At 42.7% G+C, this 25,662-nt stretch overlaps 1 protein-coding gene across 1 annotated transcript in view; it reads right to left on the reverse strand.

Moving 5' to 3' along the window:
• The window catches only part of LOC144821569 (sodium-coupled monocarboxylate transporter 1-like), a 307,024-nt gene that overhangs the window by 200,779 nt on the left and 80,583 nt on the right, over nt 1-25,662 (reverse strand). Inside the window, exon 3 of the mRNA XM_078678765.1 lies at nt 1,570-1,621. Coding sequence (XP_078534891.1) covers nt 1,570-1,621 — 52 coding nt within the window. The remainder of the gene's footprint in view (nt 1-1,569; nt 1,622-25,662) is intronic.

Here is a 25,662-nt window from a genome sequence, read left to right on the forward strand (position 1 = left end):
ATGTGTCAATTAATGACATTTTCAAACCCTCCAGTTGGGTGGTCTCATTTTACAAGGTTTGGTGAAAATGTACAATGCAGGTTATAGTGCTCTGCTCCTTTTTTGGCTAGGTTTGCGCTATACAAATACCACATATATACATAAATAGATGCAAACCTATATATTTCATACCACCTTTAAACAACAGTCTGCTGCCTAAGAATAGGGTGACACTGACATCCACAACATAATTACAACTCAAGACAATTAGACATAAACACACAAAACTGGTCTAGAGCTCAGCACATGGAGACTATCCTAGATGGAAAAGGGAGAATGAGACAATCAATCACAAGCAAAGTGCGACTCCAAAAGAAGACAACAGGAATTTGAAACAGGACAACTTAGAAAGAGAAACACAGACATCACCAGTAGGACAGAGAAGCACATACTCACTAGTTAGGGCAGAGAATCTGTGACACAGTGATTGAGAGTGGCACAGAAAGCCACTACATATACACAAACATACAGATGCTGTAAGGACATAGGGAATTTTATTGGGACTCTGGGATAGACGATCATCCCTTAGGATAGAGAGATACTGGACCTGAATCCACTAATCACTCTCATAGTTTCGAAGAAGGCCATAAGGCACTCAACTTGGTACATTTATATGGATATATACATGTTAATGCCAATAAACCAAGAGAGGGATTAGGAGCTGATCATTAGGTCCAGCACCCACGCTCCTTAAATGTCACTGTTAAAAAAAGAAGGATACTGTTCTTCCAGAGAAACCAAGAAAGAGAAATAAGAAGTTGGCGGTCAGGACCAGGAGAGGGGCTGATCAACTGGATCATGGGATGCATGAGATCAAAAGTGATTGCCGTCACATACCCAAATAGGTGTCATGCTTCATCATTAGGCTGCTCTTCATTGGCCCGGCGATGCAATGTCCAACGGGCCCCTTGAGAGGGCTCTTTATTGGAGATCTTCTGTTTTGGAATCCATAATAATGAGTGCAAGTGAATATATAATGAGTGTAGGGTGGTAAGTGATTTTAAAATGTTTAAGGGGCATGGAAGGTGGTTTAATAAAGTGGTCCCTTTGAAAAAAGTAAAAACAAATGAACGTTGTCATAGGGGCCAATGAACCTTGACACCTTAAAATATGTGAAGTAGGGTCAATATGTTTAATGCATTGTGGCCCAACTGGATTTTAGGCAATTTGTCCGGACCAAAAAGAGGATACCTACAGTACACCTGATTGAAAATTGAGCTGTGTTTGAATAAATATGCCCAATTAATATTTGTAGTCAACTATACCTGCTACGATACAGGATATTGGAAATCTGACCCTATTAGAGTAGTGACTGTGCCCCTTAGGTATTGTCAGAGGACCCTGCTTAGCTGTGGTAATTTGCCCTCTTCTGGCTTGGAGGGGATTTCAGTACAGAAATATAGGAACTTGTGTATAGACGCTGGCACAACTGAATATGCTACAATGTGCTATCATTATTTTGGGTTCATTTGTTTCTTTGCAATGTTATGAACAGTAAAGATAATTAATTCAATGTAAGTCTTGTCTGACCTTGATTAAGAGCGAGAGCTGGTGCGTAGATGACGATCCCAGTGTATAGTATCTGAAAAAATAAATGTGTGAAATTAATCAATTCAGACAAAGCACACTATTGTCAGTATCAATGCAGATTATATAGACTCACCTTCACCCGTTCTTAGTTACCTGCAGATTCCATGAAACAACATAAATTGTACCTTTTCTTTGAGATTGTATTTTCTAGCAGTATGCAAAATCTGGCAATGCGCCCATGTGTATTTAGAAAATCAGTGTATCGGGGTGGAAGATGTAGAAAAGATTATTTTGGTGATTGATTCTACTGCAAATGGCTATGTAAAGATTCTTCTAGCGTGTCGGTGCAATATTTGGACATATTAAAATATTAAAATAAAGTAACCTTTTCAGTTAACACTATTGTGTGAGGAGTTCACAATCAGATACTGTATTGTTAACTGAAGTGAAGACTAATACATCAACTGCCAACCAATCTACTGTGTGTTTTGGCTGGCCCAAAGTTACTCATTTCGCATTTTTGCTAAATCAGGCGGCAAAATTCACAGATGCAAATTTCCATTCTAAGGTCCTGATTTCAAAATAGCTGGATAATTCTGACCTAAATGGGTGAACTTTAATGTATCCAATAGTTAAAGGGTGCTATCAAGTCCACATCACCACAATTTTCCCTAGGTACATAGTGGCAGTTCAGACCTGCCTAAATATAAATACTAGGAGATGTGGATTTTGATGAACAAAACACCCAAATCCGGATGTTGTGTCCCAGTTCTAAGGGATGAACTTGTAATAGGTTTTGATTATTGCACTCGATAAATCCCTATCCCTGGCATATTGTATTTTAACAGGCTTGCAATGGGATCACCAATGTATATAGCCTTTTGCACTTATAAAGGGGAATCACAAACTAATATGTGTTTGATCCTGCTGCCTTTGTGGCCCTTCCAATCATGAGTTTAAAGGTGGTAAATGTGAGAAAGTGGATTATTAGTTGGGTGGATGGTAGTCCAACACAAGGAATAATGGCATTATTCTTGGAAGGTCCAGTAAAGGTTTCGGTAATTTAAACCTGAGCTCAACCCCCTGGAGGCTATGACACAGAGCAGACAGGCTTAACTTAAGAAAATGTGTAAAGAATATAGAATTATCAAAAGTCAAAAACACAACACAATTAAAATCCTACACCAGTTTATAAAAGTAGGGGATATTTCAATTAACAAAAGACACCAAAAGGACAAAAAATCCAATGGGGAACTGGAGATGTGCATTTTTTAAGTTTTGGATAAAAATAGCACCAAAAGTAACTGGTCATGCTGGGCTGGAATAAGGGTATGGTAGGAAGCCAACCGTGATGGAGCTTGGGTCAGATATGGGGCACAAGTAGGTCCTGGTTAAAGAGTTACCATCTGACTTTGAGATTTGTTTTTTAGAGAAAAGGTGGTCATTTGTGGGGAAAGCTGAAGGCTAGGTCTGAAGTTGGGCTTAATGACGGCAGGTTGGTGAAGAGCAGGGTCTGGTGCAGTCGATGACCCAGGCAGAAAGCTCCGAGCGAGTGAAGTCCTACAGCTTTGTCTCGGTGACGCTCTCAGTGATTCCTTCTACGTTCAAATTTAGAAGCTTTTCTGGAATTCAGATCACCAGCAAGTTGGATATGACAGATGGCACAATTTTGATGACTTTGGCTCGAAGATGGTCCCGCCTCCCTCTGGGTCTTCGGAGGAAAAGTTGCAAAACGTTTCTAAGTCCCAGTTTACAGTTTGGGCAGCAGGAGTACACTCTAAATACCAGCAAAGGGTTCCTGGACCGCAGCCCTTGGGGATCAGGACTCACTCCAACAGAAGCCACCAGCAGGGTTCAGGAAAGTGGGTTTCTTTCAGCTTTTGTGTCCTGTAGCTTAAGAGGAGGTTAGCCAACTGACTCTTGGAGTCCACCTCTGAGTCCTGGGTATATGTGGGAGCAGGTCCAACTCTTAGTGTTCTCCTCATGGGTCACAACAACAGGTAAAATCCTTCTTCTGTCTTCCCCAGGTACAGAGGTATTCTTAACAGTGTACTGGAGGTGCTACATTTATGCCCAGTGCTAGCCTGAGCGGATAGTAAATTCCTGGCCACATGCTAACTAATGGATTAAAAAGTTCCCAGGGGTGACCTTACCTACTTTTGCAGCACTTCTTGTGTGTTTAACTGTAAACTATTCCACAGTAGCCCTCTCTTAATAGAATCAAAATGGCAGAATGTTTAGTCCCCTGTGCAGAGCTCTCTGTGCCCATGCAGAGGCGTGGCTATGATAATAGGCAAACCATCCCTCGTGGTCACTCCAAACCAGTTCTGGTGCAATTCCCCCTCCCACTGGGATTGGAGATAGTTTGGCTATGAAGACAAATGGGAGGCTGACTTAAGTGTGATCTACATCCACCAGTGACAGCTAGGAGTGCTTTGAAGTTAAAGTTCCTGGGCACAGAACAGATGGCCATCCTGTCAGAGGAATGTCAACCGCTCTCCCTTTGTCTCAGTTCTGGAAGCCATTGGACACTTAATCTAGGAGTCATTCAGCTCCTGCCTGGCAGTGAACACTGACTGAAAAGCCTATTTACCTCAAGCAGAAAACTGAAACCTTCTTAAAAGTGTCATTCTCAAAATGGTAAAATATTAAATGAAATTCAATTCAATTAAAAAGACTTGTAGTGTGCACGAATGCCCAAGGATGTCAAGGCGCTGTGAATGGTCATGATGCTGAAATCTAGTAAGGGGACTAGCTTAGTGTTCCAGGTAGAATATTGAACCTTATTATTGAGTGAAGAGCCAGGCTTCCAATATCTTTCTGAAGAGTATATGAATCTTAAGGGAGGTCAGGTGATGGGGAGAGAGTTCCAGGGCTTTGCTGCCTGGACAGAGAAGGCTCTGCCTCCCCATTTTGCTTTCTAAAATATGGGGGCCATGACCCTGTTAAGGGTCCACCAAATGAAGTCTCCTAATGGGAGTATACTGTTGAAACATGGCTCTAATTCCTTCTGGACCTGAGATGTGAAGGGTCTTGTGAAAAATGCATAGCACCTTAAACGTAGACAAAGTATGCTTTTTTATCGCCAGTGGAATTTCAGTAATCCTTCTGAGACTGACTAATATTCAGGGATGTCTAAGGTCAGTCTCGCTGCTGCATTCTGTACCAATTGCACTATCATGTGTGCTGTCTTGTTAATATCCAGGTAAAGCACGTTGCAATAATCAAGCCTTAAGAGAGAACAACGCCAGGGCTACATTGAGTGTGCGCTGATAAAGGGATGGAAGGAAAGATTTTCGCAGAATTCTGATAATCCAGAAGCAGGCCGCAACTGTGGCCCAATTCTTTGTCCTGGATTATTTGCTGATAGAGTGGGAGAGGAAAGCATACCCAACTCTTCCGGCAATCAGCTGTGGTCCCATAAGGTCGGTTTACTTCCAAAGATCAGAAACTGTTAAGTTTAAGGGGGAACATTGTTTACAACGAAACTAAACTTTTTCCCCGCACTACCATTACAACGCAGACATTACAACGAAAGTCGTTACAACGACTTTCGCTGGAGGGCGCTGTTGGATAGGAAATAGTTTAATTTTCTATCCAACACCTTCCCTACTATCCACGGGGACAGGAGTTGGAATAGAAAATTAAACTATTCCACTATCCAGCGCCCCCCAACGCAAGTCTTTGTAACGACTTGTGTTGTAATCCCCTCGTTGTAAAGGCATGCGTGGTAAAAGCATGCGTTGAAATGACATACATCCAAGTTTAAGACAGTTCTTGCCCATCCAGATTGCCACTGCCTTAATGCAGTTGTTAAAGTTAGCTGCAGTGGCCTCTGTGTCTTTAGCGATGGATGCAATTATTTGTGTGTAGTCCCCATACGACACGGCTTGTAGACCATATGTGCATATCAGTTTGACCAGAGGGGAGTCGCATAGATTGAACAATGTGGGGATGATTTCAGATTTAAAGTGATTAGCAATCACCGCCTGTGATCTGTCATTAAGAAAGGAGTAGTGCAACTTCAGTGCTGAACCTTCAAACCCCAATTCCTGAAGTCTCTCAGTAAGCAAGAGAGGAGAGATGGTATCAATAGCTGCGGACAGATCCAGAAGGATTGGTCCCACAGCCTGCCTGGATGCCCAACTTTACCATTAAGATGGATTTAAAATTACTGTTCAGATAAGTCCTTGAATCTAGCTACTCCCAAACTGAAGTCACGCATTATAAGGTGTTACAAGGCAACCCAGTGCTTTCCTATGAGAGCCAGCCAGCCCTTTCTCAGTGACTGGGGATTTTTCCCTGCCACGGTATAAACTATACATGCCCTACTTGTTAAATACTAGGGCATTTATGATCCACCTTACAGTGACTTATAAGTATTGATAAGGGAGGCTTGGCCTGTGTTTATTTTGCCAGGTCGAATTGGCAGCTTTAAACTACATGCCGGGGCTGAAAGGGCAGGCCTTAAGACATGCTTTGCATTGTCACTTTAGTGGTGGCAATATGTGTTGGACTCCACCAGTGACATTTACCTTATAAGCCCTAGGTGCACTTTTGTACAATATACTAGGGAGTTGGAGGTAAGTTAAATATGCCAAACAGAAGGGTAGCCAGTTTCAACATGTTTTAAGGGTCAGAGCACATGCACTGGGACCTTGTTAGCAGTATCCCTGTGCGCAGTCAATAAATCAGCGATAGAATCTAGCAAAATGTAGGGGTGGCCACGACAAAAGTTTTATTTTCTTAAAGTGAAAAATGTGAAAATGTGACTGAAACTCTAGCTTAGTTCACAAGAGGTACACATGGAAAAATGAGTGCAAAAATATTTCCGCTTGTGTTTTTTATTTCTGCGCCATAAAAATAAGTGAAGGGTGAAAAAACAGTCAATCTTGTTTGTTGGTTTCCATGCAGCTTTTCTGCTTAGAATCTATGCTCAGTACCGGTCAAAGTTATATGAAATGGTTCTGGGGTTCATGGTATTTCCATTGTTCCCTCCTAAATTAGGGGCTGATTATGATGGCGGTTTTCCCGCATCCTCCGGTCCGGCGGAAGCCACTGCCGGCCCGGAGGATGCGGGAAAACCGCAGCGGACTGAAAAAGACCCCCCGCCAGATTAGGATGGCTGGGGATCGTTTTTCAGTCCGCAGCTTTTCCGCCGCGGTCGCCTCCCGTCCACGGCGGAAAAGCACTAACATGGCTGGCGGTGTCTATCAGACACCGCCAGCCATATTAGGATGTTGGAGTAACATGCCTTTACACGGCGGCATTTCCGCCGTGCAAAGGCATACGGTTTTTGGTTTGGGGGCCCGTTGCGGGCCCCCAGGGGTGAAAGGGGGATGGGGGGTGCACATGTGGGGTACCTATTGTACCCCCCTGCATTTGCGTGCACAAAGTGGCAGGCACCGCGCGGTGCCTGACGCTTTGTGCATGCAAATACACAACTTACATTTTTAACATTGCGGCGGGTGCTGCTTCAAGCAGCACCCGCCGCAATGTTAAAAATACAGGATGTGACCGCCAGGGTGGCGGTCACATCCTAATTTGCACGGAGGGACCACCGCTGACCCTGCGGACGGTCCCTCCTACTCTATGGTGGCGGACGGACTCAGGTCCGTCCGCCATCATAATCGGCCCCTATAGTCTGGGGCTCCCTCTGGCCTGTTTTAGACATTGACTGATTGATATCACTTTTACAGCTTTGCACTTCCAGGAGTTACTTTGCCGTGGGAGTGTCTCCTCCAACTATAAAACTGGTATGGTTTATGGTTGGGGAAATGCTACACTGGACTAGCCACCCTCTTACACTCTCAATCTCTTTGTTGAGGTCATAGCTGATGACCGAAATTATGTATTATGGTGTAGTAGCTGCTTCCAGTGGTTTGCCCCGATTTCGTCTCTTTTTAAGGGTACTGGTCATAAAGAATAGTATTTGCAGCTTAGTAGCTACACTGAGGGGTAATGGCTCCTGCGTCCCCAACCCCCAAGTAAATTAACACCTTGGCTGCTATGGATTTTCCCCTCCTGTGCTGTTACTCCAGATTTCCCATTGTTCATGACGAGCTCAGCTCGTCATGAGCACACGACCAGTGTACTGCATGACGAGCTGAGCTCGTCATGAGCAGCGAAGGGGTTAAGTCCAGTGACCTGTAGCCAAGTGGCCGCTTAATGTTTTTTTTCTAACTCGTGTGTATGATCCTGGCAATTGTGTTAATTGGTTTTGTAATAATGATTGCACACACCATTTTCCTAAATTCCCATACCTTTTTAGGATTATTCCTTTTGTATTTCCTGTAACTTGCTTAGCAAAGGTAGAAATGATGTGTTTTAGATTTCTTTGGGGATATCATAGATCAAGGAGGGGGGCTAAATGGATGACTCTTTCAAGACTCTGGGGAGGTGGGCTAGCAATTTTTTTCTGTATTACTGTGCGTCTATTCTGCAACATATGGAGATACTCTTAGTGGGGGCTAAGGCTGAAACCCTGGAGGCAGTTAGACCAACTATATATGAAATAGGGCTCGGGGATAAGGCAAAGCAATGCTTGGTTAAGATTTTAGAACCCAGCTACTACAAAAAGACTAGATTTAAAATAGTCAAGGCGGCTTACTTGGTATGGAGGCAGATACGGCATAGACTGGAGATATCAAATATCAATGGGTATACACCAAGACCAAACCACCTTCAGATGGAGAAGAATGTGTTTCAATACTTTGGCAATTTATGTCATGAAGGTCAAATTGCCTCATTCCTGTTTTTACAAGAGAGGTTTGGCCTGTGCAAACAGGACTTCTTTAAGTATTTGCAGATCCTGAGTTGTCTGGGGAGGAACACGCAAAGGGCAGTTTTAAATTTCGGAAAGATACGATTAGTGGAGATAATACGAACTAAATCTCGTATAGGGAAGATTTATCAAAATCCATTGGAAGCTCTTCCCGATGATACATCTGTCCAGAATATCAAATGGGACAGAACGCTTGGGAAGGTGGGAATAAATATTGAGGACTCACTTGAATTATCCAACCAGATTTTAATCACTGGAAGTCTTAGGAGTCAACATTTCATGTCGGTTTTGACCTTCATTATACTCCTGCAAAGATAGCTAAGTGAGGAGGAACGCGGGGTGATACATGTAATAGTTGTGGGCTGCAGGCAGCTGATACTATCCATATGTTCTATTCTTGCCCTAGCTTAGCGAAATTCTTGCAGGATATTGAATCTTTTTTTTAATTTAGTTTTAGGGACTCCGATAACAATCACCCCCAATTTGGTAATCTTGGGCATTGAGGGGAATATGGGGGGAAACGCGAAATCTAGATCGGTGATTGGATTTTTGTTTATTGCAATGGCTATTGTACGATTATGCATTACCTCCCAATTGATAAGCCCTGAACCTCCTACCTCTTTTAACTGCCAGTCCAGTATACTGGCTATATATAATGTCAAATCCTCAGTGTATTGGCAAAAAGGACGAAGGAGACGGAAGTGGGGGCAAAATATCTGGGTTCCTATAGCAGGTTGGATATAGTAATCAGGATTAGATATCAATTTAGAGACTAGCAATGAACGGTTTCCTCCCTACGGGGCGTTTTTCGCTTGTACCCTTTTTGTTTAGGGGTCTCTAGCAGAATACTTCCTTCTTCCTTTTCTTTTCTTTTCCCCTTTGTTTTTGATTTCTGTAATTGTTTTGGACAAGAAGATACCTGGTCTTCTTCTGCTTCTTTTGGATATATTCTGCCCGTTTGTTATGGGCTATGAAATTATGTGATATAGGCTTAATGATGCTCTTTATTTGTGTTTGCAAGAGCTATAATGTATTGCTTTCTGATAATTTGCCATGACATGCAGTTATGTAACTTTAAATTGGAAAAATAAAAAATATAATAAAAAAAAAGATTGCACACACCAGAACATGTGTGGACACAAGATAGTTTACTGTCACCTTCAGTGCACCTGCCATTAAAGTTACCCTGAAATAATTGCGAAATTCTTTTTTGTATGAAAAATTGCAAGATGGAAAACATAGAAACAAGAACAATTCCGTTTGTGACTTCTTCATTTCCTGTTTCCTTTGTCTTTGAAGAGTGGATACAAAATATTTTCCCACCAGAGCAGGCCCCTGAAGATTGGCACTAAACCGCATTGTGCATTGTAGCGAAAACCTTGGCCAAAGACTGGAAATGTAAGTTGGAGCCAGTGCTTAGTTAGTGCCGGAGTTTGTCGGTGCTTAGCACCAGTACTTATTTGTGGTACCACAAATCAGTACAACTCATCAGCAACATATGCAATATATTATAAAAGATATATCAAATATGTAGGTCCAGACCATATTTACAAAGTAGGTGACCTGAAATAGCATTTGGAAATGCTGGCAAAGACAGTGAAGAGTACCAACCACTCGGGCTTCCCCATAGATATCTCGGGTAGTCGCAATTACATTTTCAAAAATGAATCACTCTTTGGAGTACAACTCTAAGTCAGGGAACATTTCTGTTGACACATATCTGCATGGATTCAGCCCAACTAGCACAATGTGTCCAAAGAAATGGACATTCTGTACCTGGAGACATGTCTACCCCTCAACGGGGACTCGAAGAAAGATGACCAAGAAACTAATTACAACAAGCAATGCTCCCTCTCATTATGCTTATCTTTGTGTGACTCCAGAATGTTTGGGCGCACTTTTCTCAGCTATGAGGAGAATTGAGTACACCCATGTGTCACTATGAGAGAAATCTTGGCTATCACTTAGGATGGCTTCGGGGTAGGATAATGTGAGGTTGAAGTGAGATATCCATCAAGATTAAAAACACATCATCTAGCAACATAGAATGTATGATCTCCGCTATTGCTTCCAATAGGTTGTACGGTTTGGAACCTCAATTTGGGGGAAATAACTTAACCGTAAATGAGGTTACAGACAATGTTTACCACACTATCAGTCTCCTGTACAATGAATGGTTAGCGCCGGGACGCCCCTTGACTGGGACAGCTGTGCGCTTCAACAAAACTATAACATAACATAACATAACTACTACTGACTTCTAAGGGGATATGTTGCCATTTCTCAGTACAATACTTTGGTCATCCCACAGTAGTTAATTGTATATGTCAATAGATGCATAAGACACTTCTATAATCCGACAATAAATAAAAATACCTAATAATTGTATGCATATCCCTGTAAGAATTTTTAGGCTAATGTCTATCAAGACTGAAGACTTTTAGGGCACTCTTGCACAGCAATCGTCTAAAATAACTTAAAGGCGGTGGAGTTAAGACTGATGCATTTTATAAGTACATAGATTTAAGTATTCTGGAAGAAATTCTAGACACTGAGGGGAGGCTGCAGTACTCTTTTGCTACTCGCATACAATTAATTATTACAATCAACATATTAACTTAAGAACAGCCTGAAGTGAACCTGAAGTTTCACATGTTGTGCTCTTGTCTTCTGTCAGGGACACTGAGAAGTGTGGAACAAGGCGAGGCTTCATGATTCTCCACATGATAGGAGAAGAGTGAAAGAGGGATTGGTTGAGTTATTTCGCATTGAGCAGGAAGGGGAAATAGGCAAAGGCTGCAATACGCTCGTAGAAGCAACCTACATACTGGCAGCAGCAGAGGGGCACAAGAACAAGGGAGAACCATGCTCCCCACAAGAAAGCGGGGCAGAGAGACGCCCCACCGCCACGCCCCTGCCCCCAGGTGATAAGAACCTCTTGCGTTTCCCGTTCTGCGGGAAACGCTCGTAGAAGCAACCTACATACCGCCAGCAGCAGAGGGGCACACGAACAAGGGAGAGCCACGCTCCCCACAAGACAGCGGGGCAGAGAGACGCCCCACCGCCACGCCCCTGCCCCCAGGTGATAAGAACCTCTCGCGTTTCCCGCTCCACGGGAAACGCTCGTAGAAGCAACCTACATACCGGCAGCAGCAGAGGGGCACACGAACAAGGGAGAGCCACGCTCCCCACAAGACAGCGGGGCAGAGAGACGCCCCACCGCCACGCCCCTGCCCCCAGGTGATAAGAACCTCTCGCGCTTCCCGCTCCGCGGGAAACACTCGTAGAAGCAACCTACATACCGGAAGCAGCAATGGGGTGCACAAACAAGGGAGAACCACGCTTCCCACAAGACAGCGGGGCAGAGAGACGCCCCACCGCCACGCCCCTGCCCCCAGGTGATAAGAACCTCTCGCGTTTCCCACTCTGTGGGAAACGCTCGTAGAAGCAACCTACATACCGGCAGTAGCAGAAGGGCACACGAACAAGGGAGAATCACGCTCCCCACAAGACAGCGGGGCAGAGAGTCGCACCACCGCCACGCCCCTACCCCCAGGTGATAAGAACCTCTTGCGCTTCCCGCTCCGCGGGAAACACTCGTAGAAGCAACCTACATACCGGCAGCAGCAAAGGGGTACACAAACAAGGGAGAACCACGCTTCCCACAAGACAGCGGGGCAGAGAGATGCCCCACTGCCACGCCCCTGCCCCCAGGTGATAAGAACCTCTCGCGTTTCCCACTCCGCGGGAAACGCTCGTAGAAGCAAACTACATACCGGCAGCAGCAGATGGGGCACACGAACAAGGGAGAAACACGCTCCGCACAAGACAGCGGGGCAGAGAGTCGCACAACCACCACACCCCTGCCCCCAGGTGATAAGAACCTCTCGCGTTTCCCGCTCAGCGGGAAACGCTCGTAGAAGCAACCTACATACCGGCAGCAGCAGAGGGGCACACGAACAAGGGAGAACCACGCTCCCCACAAGACAGCGGGGCAGAGAGACGCCCCACCGCCACGCCCCTGCCCCCAGGTGGATTTAATCAACCTCTCATTTTAGTCCCGGGGGACGCGAGCGGACGCGCGCTGGGCGCAGCCCGGGCCATGGGCGGGCCCGTTTGAGCCCGTTCGAGGACAAGCGAGGACGGGACGGGGCCACCCTCTTTTGCCTGCATTCTACGGCACCGGTCAAGGTTAGTCCTAAGACACTGTGATATCTCCCGTAGAGGGGGCTCCATAGTGCTAGATCTACCCTGTGTATTTTAAGTAGCCTTTGTCGTATTAAATTCTCATAATGTCGACCTTAAATGTGGGAAAGGGAAGAAAGTCGACTCCAGGGGGGTCGTTTATAGGAACGCTGGACCAATTCCTTATCAGGGCATCATCCATGCTGACCCATCAAATTGATATTACGGAAAATAGGCTATCCCTGGACCCCAACTTTGATGAGCGGTCATCTCTGGGATGCTTGGCGCATGTACCATCGCCAAATCGGCAAGACCAACCTGGTACATCTCCAAGGGGGGCAGGCAACGAGGGTCAACACCAGGCCCAAGTAGAAACCAGACTTGCCGCCCCCTCCATGAAAGACTCAATGCTATTGAGAACAGACTGTTACGCATGGAACGCCTGTATCCAGCCGCTATAGGGGAGGGGGGGGGGTGTTCAAACCACAGATGCTAATGTCATTATAGCAATGCCCCCCGGGAGTGTTAATGCTTCCTGTAACCCTCCTGTCCTGCAAGTAAATAATTTAGATGGCCCGACCCCACAAAGCATCCCGTCACTGGGTCAGGTGGTCCAGTGTTATGATGTGTGGTCTCGTGAGGGTCTCGTGTGGTCTCGTGAATGTCTGTGTGTGTATTCTGAGTTCTTTAGAATGTTAGGCTGACGGCACTCGGTCAGTGACAGTTGCACTGGACTGTCGAGGTGGTCGGATGCCAGGTTGTGCTTTTGGAATAAAGCTTACCTGAAACTACGTTTGTCTCTGCTGTTTCCTGCACAATCCCTCTCAACATTTTTGGCGACGATGCTTGTGCTGATATTGTGAACCTCTGATGCAATTTGATGTTCTTTTTCCATCGAGGTCAAGCACAGCCTGGTGATCCTTGACATCCCTCTTCGTTTGTTTGGATGTTCGGTGAGGTCTTCACGTCTTTCTGATTCCCGGGACTCGTAGAGGTACTTTTTGCTGTTAATTTCAGCATTTCCGCTGTTTTCCTCTTTCAATTGGTCGCAAGCGTGACCAACGGCTGTCTTTGCCTCCATCACGTCATCGTTGATACGTCACTGGAACGCACGTCTTATCTTGAAACGCAGCGCTACACGCAGCCATTTTCTGTGATCTAAAAGCCTTGGCATGCGTGCGTGACGTCTTGCGTCAGCGACGTGCCTCCATCTTGTTTCAGATCAGCTGTTTTCTCACACGAGTTCCAGATTGCTCCGTGATGCTTGGCTGATTTTCCCGGAGTTGTTTGCCGATATCAGGTACTGTATCTTGAGCGATAAGACAGTGGAGCAGCTGTAACGCCGTGGTGTTTGCTTCTGGTTATTTTGACTATTTTAAATTTATTTTACAAAATAGACTTTGAACAAAATTTCGTTTGTGCATTTTATTCTTCAATTTTTTTTGATTACTGTGATTTGCACACCTACATTTGGTCTCCTCAAGTTTTGTGCAAATTTTATACGATGATTTGCACACCTGGTCTACTTTTGTTTTCTCTATCTCTACGGTGATTTGCACACCTTGATTTTGTTTTTGTGCAGATTTTGAAATTTTCACTGACACGTATTTACACGGTGATTTGCACACCTTTGTTTTGTTTTGTGCAGATACTGATATTTTCACACTGTTTATTCTATCACATATCTATTTACCATTGTTTCTATCTTGTAAGAAATGAATACCAACGTCGTCACGCCTCCTATGTTTTTATCTCTTCCTGGTACTCCTGTTATTGATTGGGAAGATTGGGTTGAGATGTTAGAAAATTACATAGTGGCTCTGAATGGGAATAATTTTCATCCTGAGAGGAAGAAGGCATTATTACTTAGCACCTTAGGCAATGAGAGCCAACGTATTTTCAAGTATTTACCTGTAGCAATGGGTCCAAATGGTCAACCGATGGATGATGTTTTTAAAGAAGCCCTTAGAAGGCTTGAGATAAGATTTGCCAAGGAAGTTAATTTAGTGATGGCAAGATATAGATTCTACAAAACTATATGTTGGAAGATGCACAGTTAAAAATTATGCATTAGACAACTTTAATATTTATCTAAACGCCAAATTAACCAAAAACTTCATGCGAGTACACTTCTGAAATACCATAAAGCCTACAGAATCCCACACGGACTACGGATAGCCTTGAAACCTTCGCTATGTAAGAATTCAAAAACCTTTAAAGAGAAATGGAATGCAATCTTAAATAAATGCAGCCTCGACCTGATACTTCTTATTGTGGAAGAATTGTCACACATATTGACAGACCTAGAAAAGGAGATCAAAGAAATAGAGAGAGAACTTGAGGATTCCACAACACCTGAGGATTGGTCAAAATATCTAGAAGACATTAAGACACAACTAGACAAACATACCAAGGAGATTAACGAACGGAAAATCAGGAAATATAGAGGAGACACCCTGGATTATAAACTGGACGAAGTATACACGTGGGCCGAAGTGTATGCCCAAAGACGAAAAAACAAACCTTACAGTCAATAACCAAACCGACACATCATCCTCCGGTAGTGATTCTTCAACACGTCCTTTTAGAATAACCAATACTCCCACTTCTGTTACCAGTAGACAAAATCAGCAAAATCAACTACAAGACACAACTGAATCCACTGAAACCTCCTCCTCTTCTAGACAAGATCCATCCACTTCGGTACATTTTTTAGAATCGGGTCAGGACGAAAGAGAAGACCCAGGCGGGGCAAAGGCAAAAGAAAAAGAAAAGGGACATCCCAACACGCGAAGTACAATTTTGAAGAAGGACAACAAACCCAAAAAGAACACCTAGTGATTAACATTTCTGATGCTAAACTGATGCCACATGAAATGAAACTGCTTGAAAAAGGTACATCTTTCATCCCCACAACACAAACCAACTTGTTGGAACTGGAAGTCAGTACGTTTAAATTCACACGAAAATTAAGACTACGTCATTTTTTTGACAATATTCTAAGTCCAACCACAGAAGCTAAACCAGATCAACTTTTGGGGTTACGCCCACACAGCACATATCAAGCACCGTGCAGCCACAAATGTATTGATCTATTTGAAAATCTAGTCAAACGTGATCTCACACAAATCAACTTTAAAAAGAAAGTTACTAAAAACATCACACAAAAGGACCATGATACTTTAAAAAAGATTGCCAACAACCAGAACATCAAATGCTTGAAAGCAGACAAAGGTGGTGCCTTAGTCATTGTAAATACAAGTATGTACAACAGCAAAGTAACTAAACATATTGCAGATGCAAACACTTATATGAAACTACAAGCCAACCCCACCACTGAGTTTAAAGAAATACTTCAATCTATTGTTACTAAAGCCCATGAATCAAGAATCATCGATGATCGAACCAAAAAATTCTTACTTCAAGAATATCCCAAAAGTCCGTCAATACGCATGACACCAAAAATTCACAAAAACATTGAAAACCCGCCATTCAGACCGATACTGTCTACAAAAGGATCTCTACACGAACCCGTGGGGAAATTCTTGGATAGACACCTTCAACCTTTAGTCACCAAAATGAAAAGTTACGTGAAGGACACAACTGACTTTTTGCAAAAACTATCAGAAGTCTCCATCCAGCCGGATGAACAAATAGTGTTATGCACTGCTGATGTCAGTGCACTATATACCTCTATTCCGCACGGGAGCGGTATTGAAGCGATTGAAAAGGTTATTCTCAACAGTGATATTGATCCCCAGATGCAACAATTTTTGATGGAACTCATGATATACACACTTTACCACAGTTATTTTGAGCATGAAAAAACTTGGTACCTTCAACTATCAGGAATGTTAATGGGAAACTGCGCGGCACCCATGTATGCGAATATATATGTGAAAGAATATGAAGACACACACATCTATGGCAATGAGAATTGGAACAGCAAAATCAAGTTATTTATTAGATATATAGATGATCTATTCATCCTGTGGAAAGACTCGAAAGATAACTTGCAAAATGCACTCATTGACCTGAACTCTAAAAACGAAAGAATCCAACTCACGTGGCAAATGAGCGAAGAATCTATCAATTTTTGGGATGTAGCCATTACCCGAACACCAGAGGGATTTACAACTGACCTGTACCGTAAACCTACGGATCGTAATAACACCCTTCATTACTCCAGTTTTCACCAGGGTTCACTCAAAAGACGCTTGCCATTCTCACAAATGCTGCGAGCCAAACGTATTGTATCTGATGAGCAGTTGGTTGAACAACGAATGAACGAAATGAGTAAGCGATTCTTAGAAAGAGGATACCCAAAACCCATACTAGAGATGGCTAAAACAAGAGTTCAAGAGATCAACAGACAAGAGGCTCTTAAAAAAACAGTGAAACCAAAAGACACCAGAATGGTACTAGTTTCCAAATGTTCAACCATGAGTACCGTGTACAAAAAAATCATTTTAAAACACTGGCCAATCTTGGAATTAGAACCAGACTTTAAAGGTATGTTCAAAGATCCTCCGATATTTGCTTACACCCGAAGCAATAATATCAATGAAATCCTCGACAAACAACCCATCAATACCATTGTATACAAAGGCTCACGCCCTTGCATGAACAGCAATAACTGCAACAATATTTCTAAAGGGAATACCATCACCCACCCCATGAAGGGAAATAACATCAAGTTAAGAGTTAACGCTACGTGTGATTCTTCTAACCTTATTTATGCACTAAAATGTCCCTGTGGTAAAATCTATGTGGGGAAAACGGAGAGAAAAATCAAAGTACGCATAAATGAACACAAATCCAACATAAGAACTGGAAATGTGAAATCTTTTGTTGCTGTTCACTTCAATGAAAACAAACATACTGTTGCACAATTAAAATTTATGATACTTGAAACGATTCACAAAATAGAGGGCAGAGACAATCGCAAATTCTTATTGCAACGAGAGATGTCATGGATGTATCGCCTACAATCAATGAAGCCCTTTGGGCTAAACGACAGAACAGAATTTAATTGTTACCTGTGATTTTTTGGTTAAAATTATTATCAGGATATTTAACCACGTTTAGTGGTACTCTAATACAGTTGCTTTGCCGTGGCTTGTTTATTTATATTAATAATTTGTAAAGAGTATGCACGCATTGTTTTATTGTTACCCTTACCAACACTCTTTAGGTTAGTATTCCGGTGATGAATTTTTTTCACTTGATTCTTGATATAACTTTATTTGACATTCTATGACACACGTCCTTGTTTCTCATTGACACTCACTCGTACTTATTATCCTTCTAAGATGGCCGCTCCCACAGTCCGTCATCTTTTTCTATTAACGTCACGTGATTGCCTGCACCTATCACTTCACCTTTATTCCGGCACACACTCAGTTTACGTAGGACGCAGTATGCTGCCTCCACAGAACCCGGAGCACGAACACGCCGACTAACCTATTCCAGTAAGTCACTTATGACTAACTTTGCAACTTCACAAAACACAAAGAGATCTTTTCTTATACAGGACCTCACAACATCATTCTTTTTCTTTTTAGTTGCATCGATTTTTGGCAATACCGAGGAGCTGTAAGTAGCTCTTACACTATCGTTAACCCTCCCACTCATCTTGGTATATTTTGAACTTGGTCTTGGTGACTTTAATTCTTTAATTCATTTATTTAATCTTCTTACCATTAAAACTCGCACCACACACCCAGGTGACCGTTGGTGCTCTTTACTTTCCTCTACTTTACACTTATTTCAGTAAGTCTTTAATGGTGATTTTTTTTCACTAAAAATTCACGCGTTTGCATGCAGTTTTTGAAACACAAGTTGCGTATTGTTTTTTGAGTCAGCTCATTACATTTTACAGTGATTGCCTATATCTTCTTCATTTTTTTAGTACTCCTTGAAAAAGGGCCGTTCATGCCCGAAATGCATTGGAGTTTAAGAAATTTGTATAATAATTGATAACTTCATGATCCGCACGTCGGATATATGATATGCTGAAAAATATCTAATCTCTTTGAAAAACCTACATAAACTTTACTACATTCAATGAATATCGTTTGGGAGTTTTTTTGATAACCCAATGGAATGCCTCAACACAGGGATGCATCTACTAGCATGTATGCACAACCTTTAAGATATAGATTCTATACACAACCACAAGCTGAACACGAAACCATAGATGAGTTTGTCTCTAGGTTACGTGAATTATCTATTAAGTGTCGTTTTGGTATTATGACTGACAAACTTATTCGTGACCAGCTCATTGTTCAATGTCGCCATAGGAAGATCCAAGAGAGACTTTGTGCGGCTAAAGACCCTTCTATAAAAGATGCCATAGATATGGCTAAAGTGATAGAGGAATCCCAGAAATGTATCAAAGAACTTGAGCGGCGTGATAGAAACTCTTTAAGTTCTTCTTCGCAGATTGGTAATGTTGATTTTTCCTCTTCAGAGGATAATTCCGATGTAAGTGTGGTTTCAAAACGTGTACACAAAGGTAATTCCACTGTGAATTTTTCTTCTAAACCTAAGGGGAAAGAGTGTTGGCGTTATGGCAGTCAGTTTCATTTGGGGGATTTCAAAAAGTGTTATGCAATCAAACAGATTTGTAGGAAATGTGGGAAAAAAGGGCATTATTCAAGGATGTGCAAGCAAGGTGATAATGCTGAAAAGAGCAAATCTAAAGTCAAAGTCTTACATTCTCCTGACATTTCTCAGAGTTCCAATAGAGTATTGGTTATACAACATGAGAGTTATGATTTTGTTGGTGATGTTTGTGACATTAATACTCGGAGAGTAACACGTCCCTCTGTGGAATTCACTGTCTGCGGGCAAAAAGTGTTTTTGATGGTGGATTCAGGTTCTCTTTTCACTATCATCCCAGAGTCCTTATTCACCAGACTTTGGAAAGGGGTGCTCCTTTCCGAAAAGGACATCAGTCCAGTAGGATATCAGGGTCAGATTATTGATATTTTGGGCTATATGTTTGGGGTTATTACCTTTGGCTCCAGGAGTGTAGGAGGGAAAGTGTATATTGCCAAAGATGGTCCACCAATTCTAGGTTGGATGCACCAATTTGACTTACACATTATAATTAATCCGAGGTCTCCCAATTGTGTTATGGTTGTGGATGACGACATGTCAATTGGTGATGTCTTGAATGATGCTAATGGTGTATTTGCAGACAGGTTGGGTTGTGTCAAGAATTACGTCCACAAAATTGTCTTGAAACCCGATGCTACACCAGTGCAGAATAAACTTAGGAAAGTGCCTTTGTCAGTCAGGCAAGGTTTGAAAGATTTGCATCATGATCTACTTGACAACAAGGTAATAGAACCTGTGGAGGTTTCCCCTTGGATTTCGCCGGTGGTTTTGACGCTCAAATCGGATGGCCGCCTTAGATTTTGCATCGATTCGAGATCACTCAATAGGGATAAAATTGTTGACACCTTCCCTCTACCTAATATTAGTGAACTTTTGCATTTAGTGGGGGGTGGTAGGTACTTTTCTAAAATTGACCTCAGAAGTGCCTACCACCAGATCAGGTTACATCCTGATTCTAAACCACTTACGGCATTTATTACAACTGAAGGCACATTTCAATTTACTCGCATGCCGTTTGGCTTGGCCTCGGCTGCGAGTGTATTTCATCACATGATGTCCAACATGTTTGAGGGGTTGGTGGGTGTAGTGTATTTTCAAGACGACATTTTGGTCTCAGGGGAGTCTGTAAGGGAACACAACACCATTTTACGTCAAGTTTTATCCAGATTGGAAAATACTGGTTTGACTGTCAACAAAAGCAAGTGCACCTTCCTGGTTGAGGAAATTGAGTTTTTGGGTTACACGATTTCTAGCGGTGGAGTTTCTCCAAAGAAAAATGTATTGATGGCTATTGAAAATGCTCCGCGGCCTACAGACAAGGATCAACTCAGGTCCTTTTTAGGACTAGTAGAATACTATTCAACATTTGTTCCAAGGTTTGCGGATATTTCGGAACCTTTAAGGGTTTTGTTACGGAAGGGTGCTAGATTTACGTGGGAGCAGCAACAAGCTGATTCTTTCTGTCGCATCAAAAATGAGATTTGTAATGCAGGGATTCTATCTCCTTTTAATCCCTCTTGTAAATCATTCATAACAGTGGATGCTAGTCTTACTGGTGTTGGAGTGGTATTTTCTCAGTTACAGGCAGGCACCGAAAAAACTATTGCTTTTGCATCTAGGACGTTAACTCTGGCTGAGAGAAACTATTCAGTGATTGAGCGTGAGGCTCTCGCTGCAGCATGGGGTGTGGAACACTTTAGGGTGTATTTGTGGGGTGTAAAATTTGTCATACGTACTGACCACAAACCTTTCGTGAACATTTTATCAGCTGGTGGTGCAGGGAAGGGTTCTGCACGTTTAGCCAGATTCGCAGCCAGGTTACAGGAGTTTCTTTACGAGGTGGTCTTTATTCATGGTTGGCGTAACGTTCAAGCGGATTGCTTGTCCCGTTTAGCTGTTGATTGGGAGTGTGTTGATGAAAATTTGTTGGAGGATTTGCATAATGAGGAAGCGGTTGCTTCTGTTGGTGATGTTTGTGGGGGTTCGTTGGGGGGTTTCTCCAAGGTCCAGTGGGTGTCAGAAATGGAGAAAGATTCCACTTTGCAGGGTCTCATTGTTTTGATAAAGAATGGGGCTTGACGTGAAAGTTCAGTCCCGGTCTCTATCAGGCCTTTTTGGAAGATTCTGGATGAATTATCTTTGTCTTGTTCAAATGTTATCATGAGGGGTGATCGTTTTGTACCACCTTCTGGTCTCAGATTACACATTTTCAATCTTGCGCATGAGGGCCATTTGGGCCAAGGTTTGACAACTAGAAGGATCAAACAAGACTTTTGGTGGCCTGGCATGGACGAGCAGGTTAAAGGTTGGGTACAAGCTTGTGGTGCTTGCAAAGAGAGTGAAAAAAGACTGAAGATTGGCAGTCAGAGTGTTATGGGACAGATCAATGATCCAGGCAAACCTTGGTGCAATATTTGTTTGGACTTTATAGGTCCTTTTTCTGATTTGGGTGAAGATATGGGTTTTGCCATGGTGGTTGTGGACGTTCATTCCAGATGGTTGTGTGTGGAATTCATGAGAGACATCACTACAAGGTCAACAATTCTAGTCCTTGAAAATCTTTTTATGCTTGAAGGGGTTCCTCAAATGATTTTGACGGACAACGGAACTCAATTAACATCTAATGAGATGAAGTGTTTTTTTGACAAGTGGGGTGTTAAACATTCGTGTACCTCCTTGTATAATCCCATGGGAAATGGTATTGTTGAAAGGACAAATAGAATGGTTAAAGGCACTATTCAGTTGGCTTTAGCTAAAGATTTACCTCCCAATAAAATTGTGCAGGATATGGTGTGGGCGTATCGGACCACTGTACATTGTGTCACAGCTAAATCTACGTGTCAGGTCATGAAGGGGACGTGTTCCTGGTTCACGGTTGGTTCCTGGTTGGCTTAAGATTTGGATTTCATCTGAGGGTGAGAGTGTTCCTGATGTTGTAGGAGACAAAATCGAAGTTGGAGATTGGGTTAAAGTGAAGTCGGGTAGGGTTAGAGCTGGTTTCTCTAAATTCAGAGGTCCTTTTCGAGTGGTCAATGTGGGAAGGTTCTTTGTCATTTTGGATGGTGGTGAGAGGTGGAATTTAAGGAGAGTGGCTTTGTACCAAAAGGGTGGTTCGATCAAACAAGTGGTTGAGGATGATGGTTGTTCTGGAGTTTTGTTGGAGGCTGGTTTTTCTTCAGATTCTGGTGTTGGGCAGTTCACTGATCGGGGTTTGAATGTTGGTGCAGGGAGTGGTGGTAGTCTAGATCTTCAACAGGATTCTGAATGTAGAGTGCTTAGATCTTAATGACTATGTTGTGTATTCATTTTATGTTTTTTTTTGTTGTTTTAGGGAAGAAGATGTGTTATGATGTGTGCCTTGTGAGGGTCTCGTGTGGTCTCGTGAATGTCTGTGTGTGTATTCTGAGTTCTTTAGAATGTTAGGCGGATGGCACTCGGTCAGTCTCAGTTGCACTGGACTGTCGAGGTGGTCGGATGCCAGGTTGTGCTTTTGGAATAAAGCTTACCTGAAACTACGTTCGTCTCTGCTGTTTCCTGCACAATCCCTTTCAACATCCAGCCTAGGGAGAGCATTGTAAACAACCCCAACAGGAGTAGAATTCCTGGGTGTGAGAGGGGCATCAAATTCCCAAGTTCTACCTACTAGGAATGTAAGCAATGACTGTCCAGCTACAGTACTGAAATGTTTGGATCTCCCCCCTGAGTCCGCCCCGTATGTAATAGTTCTTTCTGGGGTTCCTGCTTTGGACCAGGGTAAAAGAGAGGACTATGCTGACCTTAAAAACAAATTTACCCCTTGGCTCAATTACAACAGGCCACTACCACTGCACGTATCAAGTGAAATACTCTTTGCGTGATGCGTTGAATGGGTAGGGACAAGGGTGAAAAATATCAGGGGAGATTGCGTAGTTATTAATTTTAGGGACAGTAGGGTGGTGGATTACATCTCTAATTGGGCCTCATGCCACCCAGGTACGCAAATTCAATCACTACCCCTGACTTATTTTTATCCCACCCCAACTAGGGCTAGAGGGCAACCGTCTTGGGGTGGCCGTGACATTCGGGGTTCTAAGACTCAGGAAACCCAAGTTGCCTGGTTGGGAAATAACAACAATTCCCCCAGATGTGAATTGTTTGCACTGAGTAATAGATTTAGTGTCCTAGACCAGATAGATTGACGGCAGACCACTGGCCTACTGCAGCCTTCTATTGGTGATGCAGAGGGCCCACGCATTGCCCACAGCTCCCCAGACTCCTGTATGTGGCCCACTAGGGTACCCAGTCCCCAGGAGGGTTGGATAGTTAGGAAGGATCTAGGGTGTGTGTAAGAATTAGGTCCAAAAGCTTTTAAGAAGTTTATTGAAGTACAGCACAGCATAGCTCCTGTCAGGATAGCAGCAGGATACAACTGCCTTCCAAGTACAGAATACTACATTAGCAAAGCTCTGTTTAGAATCAAGAACCAATACAGAAACAATACAAGTCTCATGCCTTAAAGAAAAACACTAATGTACATGTACATAATATGTTTAGACTAGATAAAGGAATATAACACATCTCCCCTATTAAAAAATAAACACAAAGAAAGAAATTAAAACAATGAGTTATACAAAATCGCGCAAAGAAATGGGCCTATTTCTGACCCATACATTGTTTTTGATTCTTGATGCCACAGAATCATATTTTGGTTCATGACCAAGCTTATTATCATGCATCATGCATTAAGCTTTCCTTGGGTCGGTTGGTATTTTGTATAGGACACTTAGCTATTTTCCTTGAATTCCAAACCTTACCATCCAGGGTAACAACAGTATTCCTGAAAACTTTTTTTATCTGAATAGGTCTACCATACTTACTCATGCCCTTACTAACCAGAGACGGTTTCAGAATCCTGACCCAATCACCAACTTCCAAATTATGTTCTCTTGTCTTCCACCTGCTGTTGTACAATGGAGTGGCTTTGTCCTGCTTACAAACAACTCTATTAGCAATTTCCTGAGATCAACTTTGTTCCCCACTACGCTCTTACAATTTTCCTTAAACCACCACGGACAAATATCTGAGGCTGGGTCCCTTGCCCTAAGTAGTTTAAAAGGACCAATCTCCGAAGTAGTGTGTGGAGTGATCCGATAGGTCCATAATCTTCCTCTAATGACATTCAACCAATCCCCTTTCTCCTTAACTGCATCAGATACAAAACCCTTCAACACTCGATTAAAGCGCTCAACCTGTCCGTTCTCGTGAGGTTCATAAAGAGATGTGCAAATATGTTTAATCTGACAAGTCTTCAAGAAATTCTCCATCTCGCAGAAACCAATTGCACTCCATTATCCGAAATTAAAGTAGCAGGACATCCCTCCCGTGCAAAAACCTCTCTAAAAAAACTAATAACAGCATTCGTAGTAGCCTTAGCAACAAATTTAACCTCAGGCCATTTCGAGTGATAATCAATGATGACAAGAGCAAAAGGTGAGGTTTCAGGACAAATAGAAAAAGGACCAGAGATATCAAAAGCAATCCTATTCCATGGAACTTGAGGCCATTTAAAGGGTCTGAGTGGCGGAACATGAACCTTCAACATTTTATCACTATCACAACATTCATTGCATTCCCTGACAGTCCGATCTATAAATCTGTCCATTCCTGGCCACCAAAAATACAATCAAACGTTTCATTGCAGAAATTCCGGGATGTGTCCTGTGTGCCAATTTCAAAATCAACTCTCGTACACCAAAAGGAGGAATACATTTACCAGATTTAAACAGGAAATCACCTTCACACAATAATTCATCAGCAACGGAAAAATGGTAACAACTCTGATCTAATACTATTTTTGCTGCTAGGCCATCCATCCAGCACCTATTTCTTGAGATGAACATAAATATCATCTGCATCTTGGGACTCTTTCCACTTTAGCTCAGTGATATCTTGATATTGGACTGGAATCACATCAGAAATTTTCAACACAAAATCAACATCTTTAACTAAGTTTACTTTGTCCCTACAATCTTCGCATGGAAAACGTGACAAAAAATCTGCAGTCACATTTTTTTTTCCAGGAATATACTCCACAGAGAAATTGTACTCCCGCAATTTGGATGCCAGGCATGCAATTCTCGCCGTGGAGTTCCAGCCTCCACCAACTGACAATATGTGTATTAAAGGTTTATGATCTGTTTTAAGAACACAATTGCTGCCCCAAAAATAAATTCGAAAATGTTCCACCGCCCACACACATGCGGGCAACTCTCTCCCAATACCCGCATACCTGCGCTCAGTTTCATTAAGTGTTCTAGATGAAAAAGAAACATTCCACTCTACATTGCCATCTCGCTGGGACAAAACAGACCCAAGACCATATAAGCTGGCATCAGTAGTAATGATACACTTGTATCCCATTCTAAATGGTTTCAAAGTTGGAGCATTTACAATATCATTTTTGATATCTACAAAAGCCTTATCCTGTTCATCCTTCCATACAAACAAAGCCTTCTGCCTTA

The sequence above is a fragment of the Lissotriton helveticus genome, chromosome 1_1 (genome assembly GCF_964261635.1).
Source record: "Lissotriton helveticus chromosome 1_1, aLisHel1.1, whole genome shotgun sequence".
NCBI classification, from domain to species: Eukaryota; Metazoa; Chordata; class Amphibia; order Caudata; family Salamandridae; genus Lissotriton; species Lissotriton helveticus.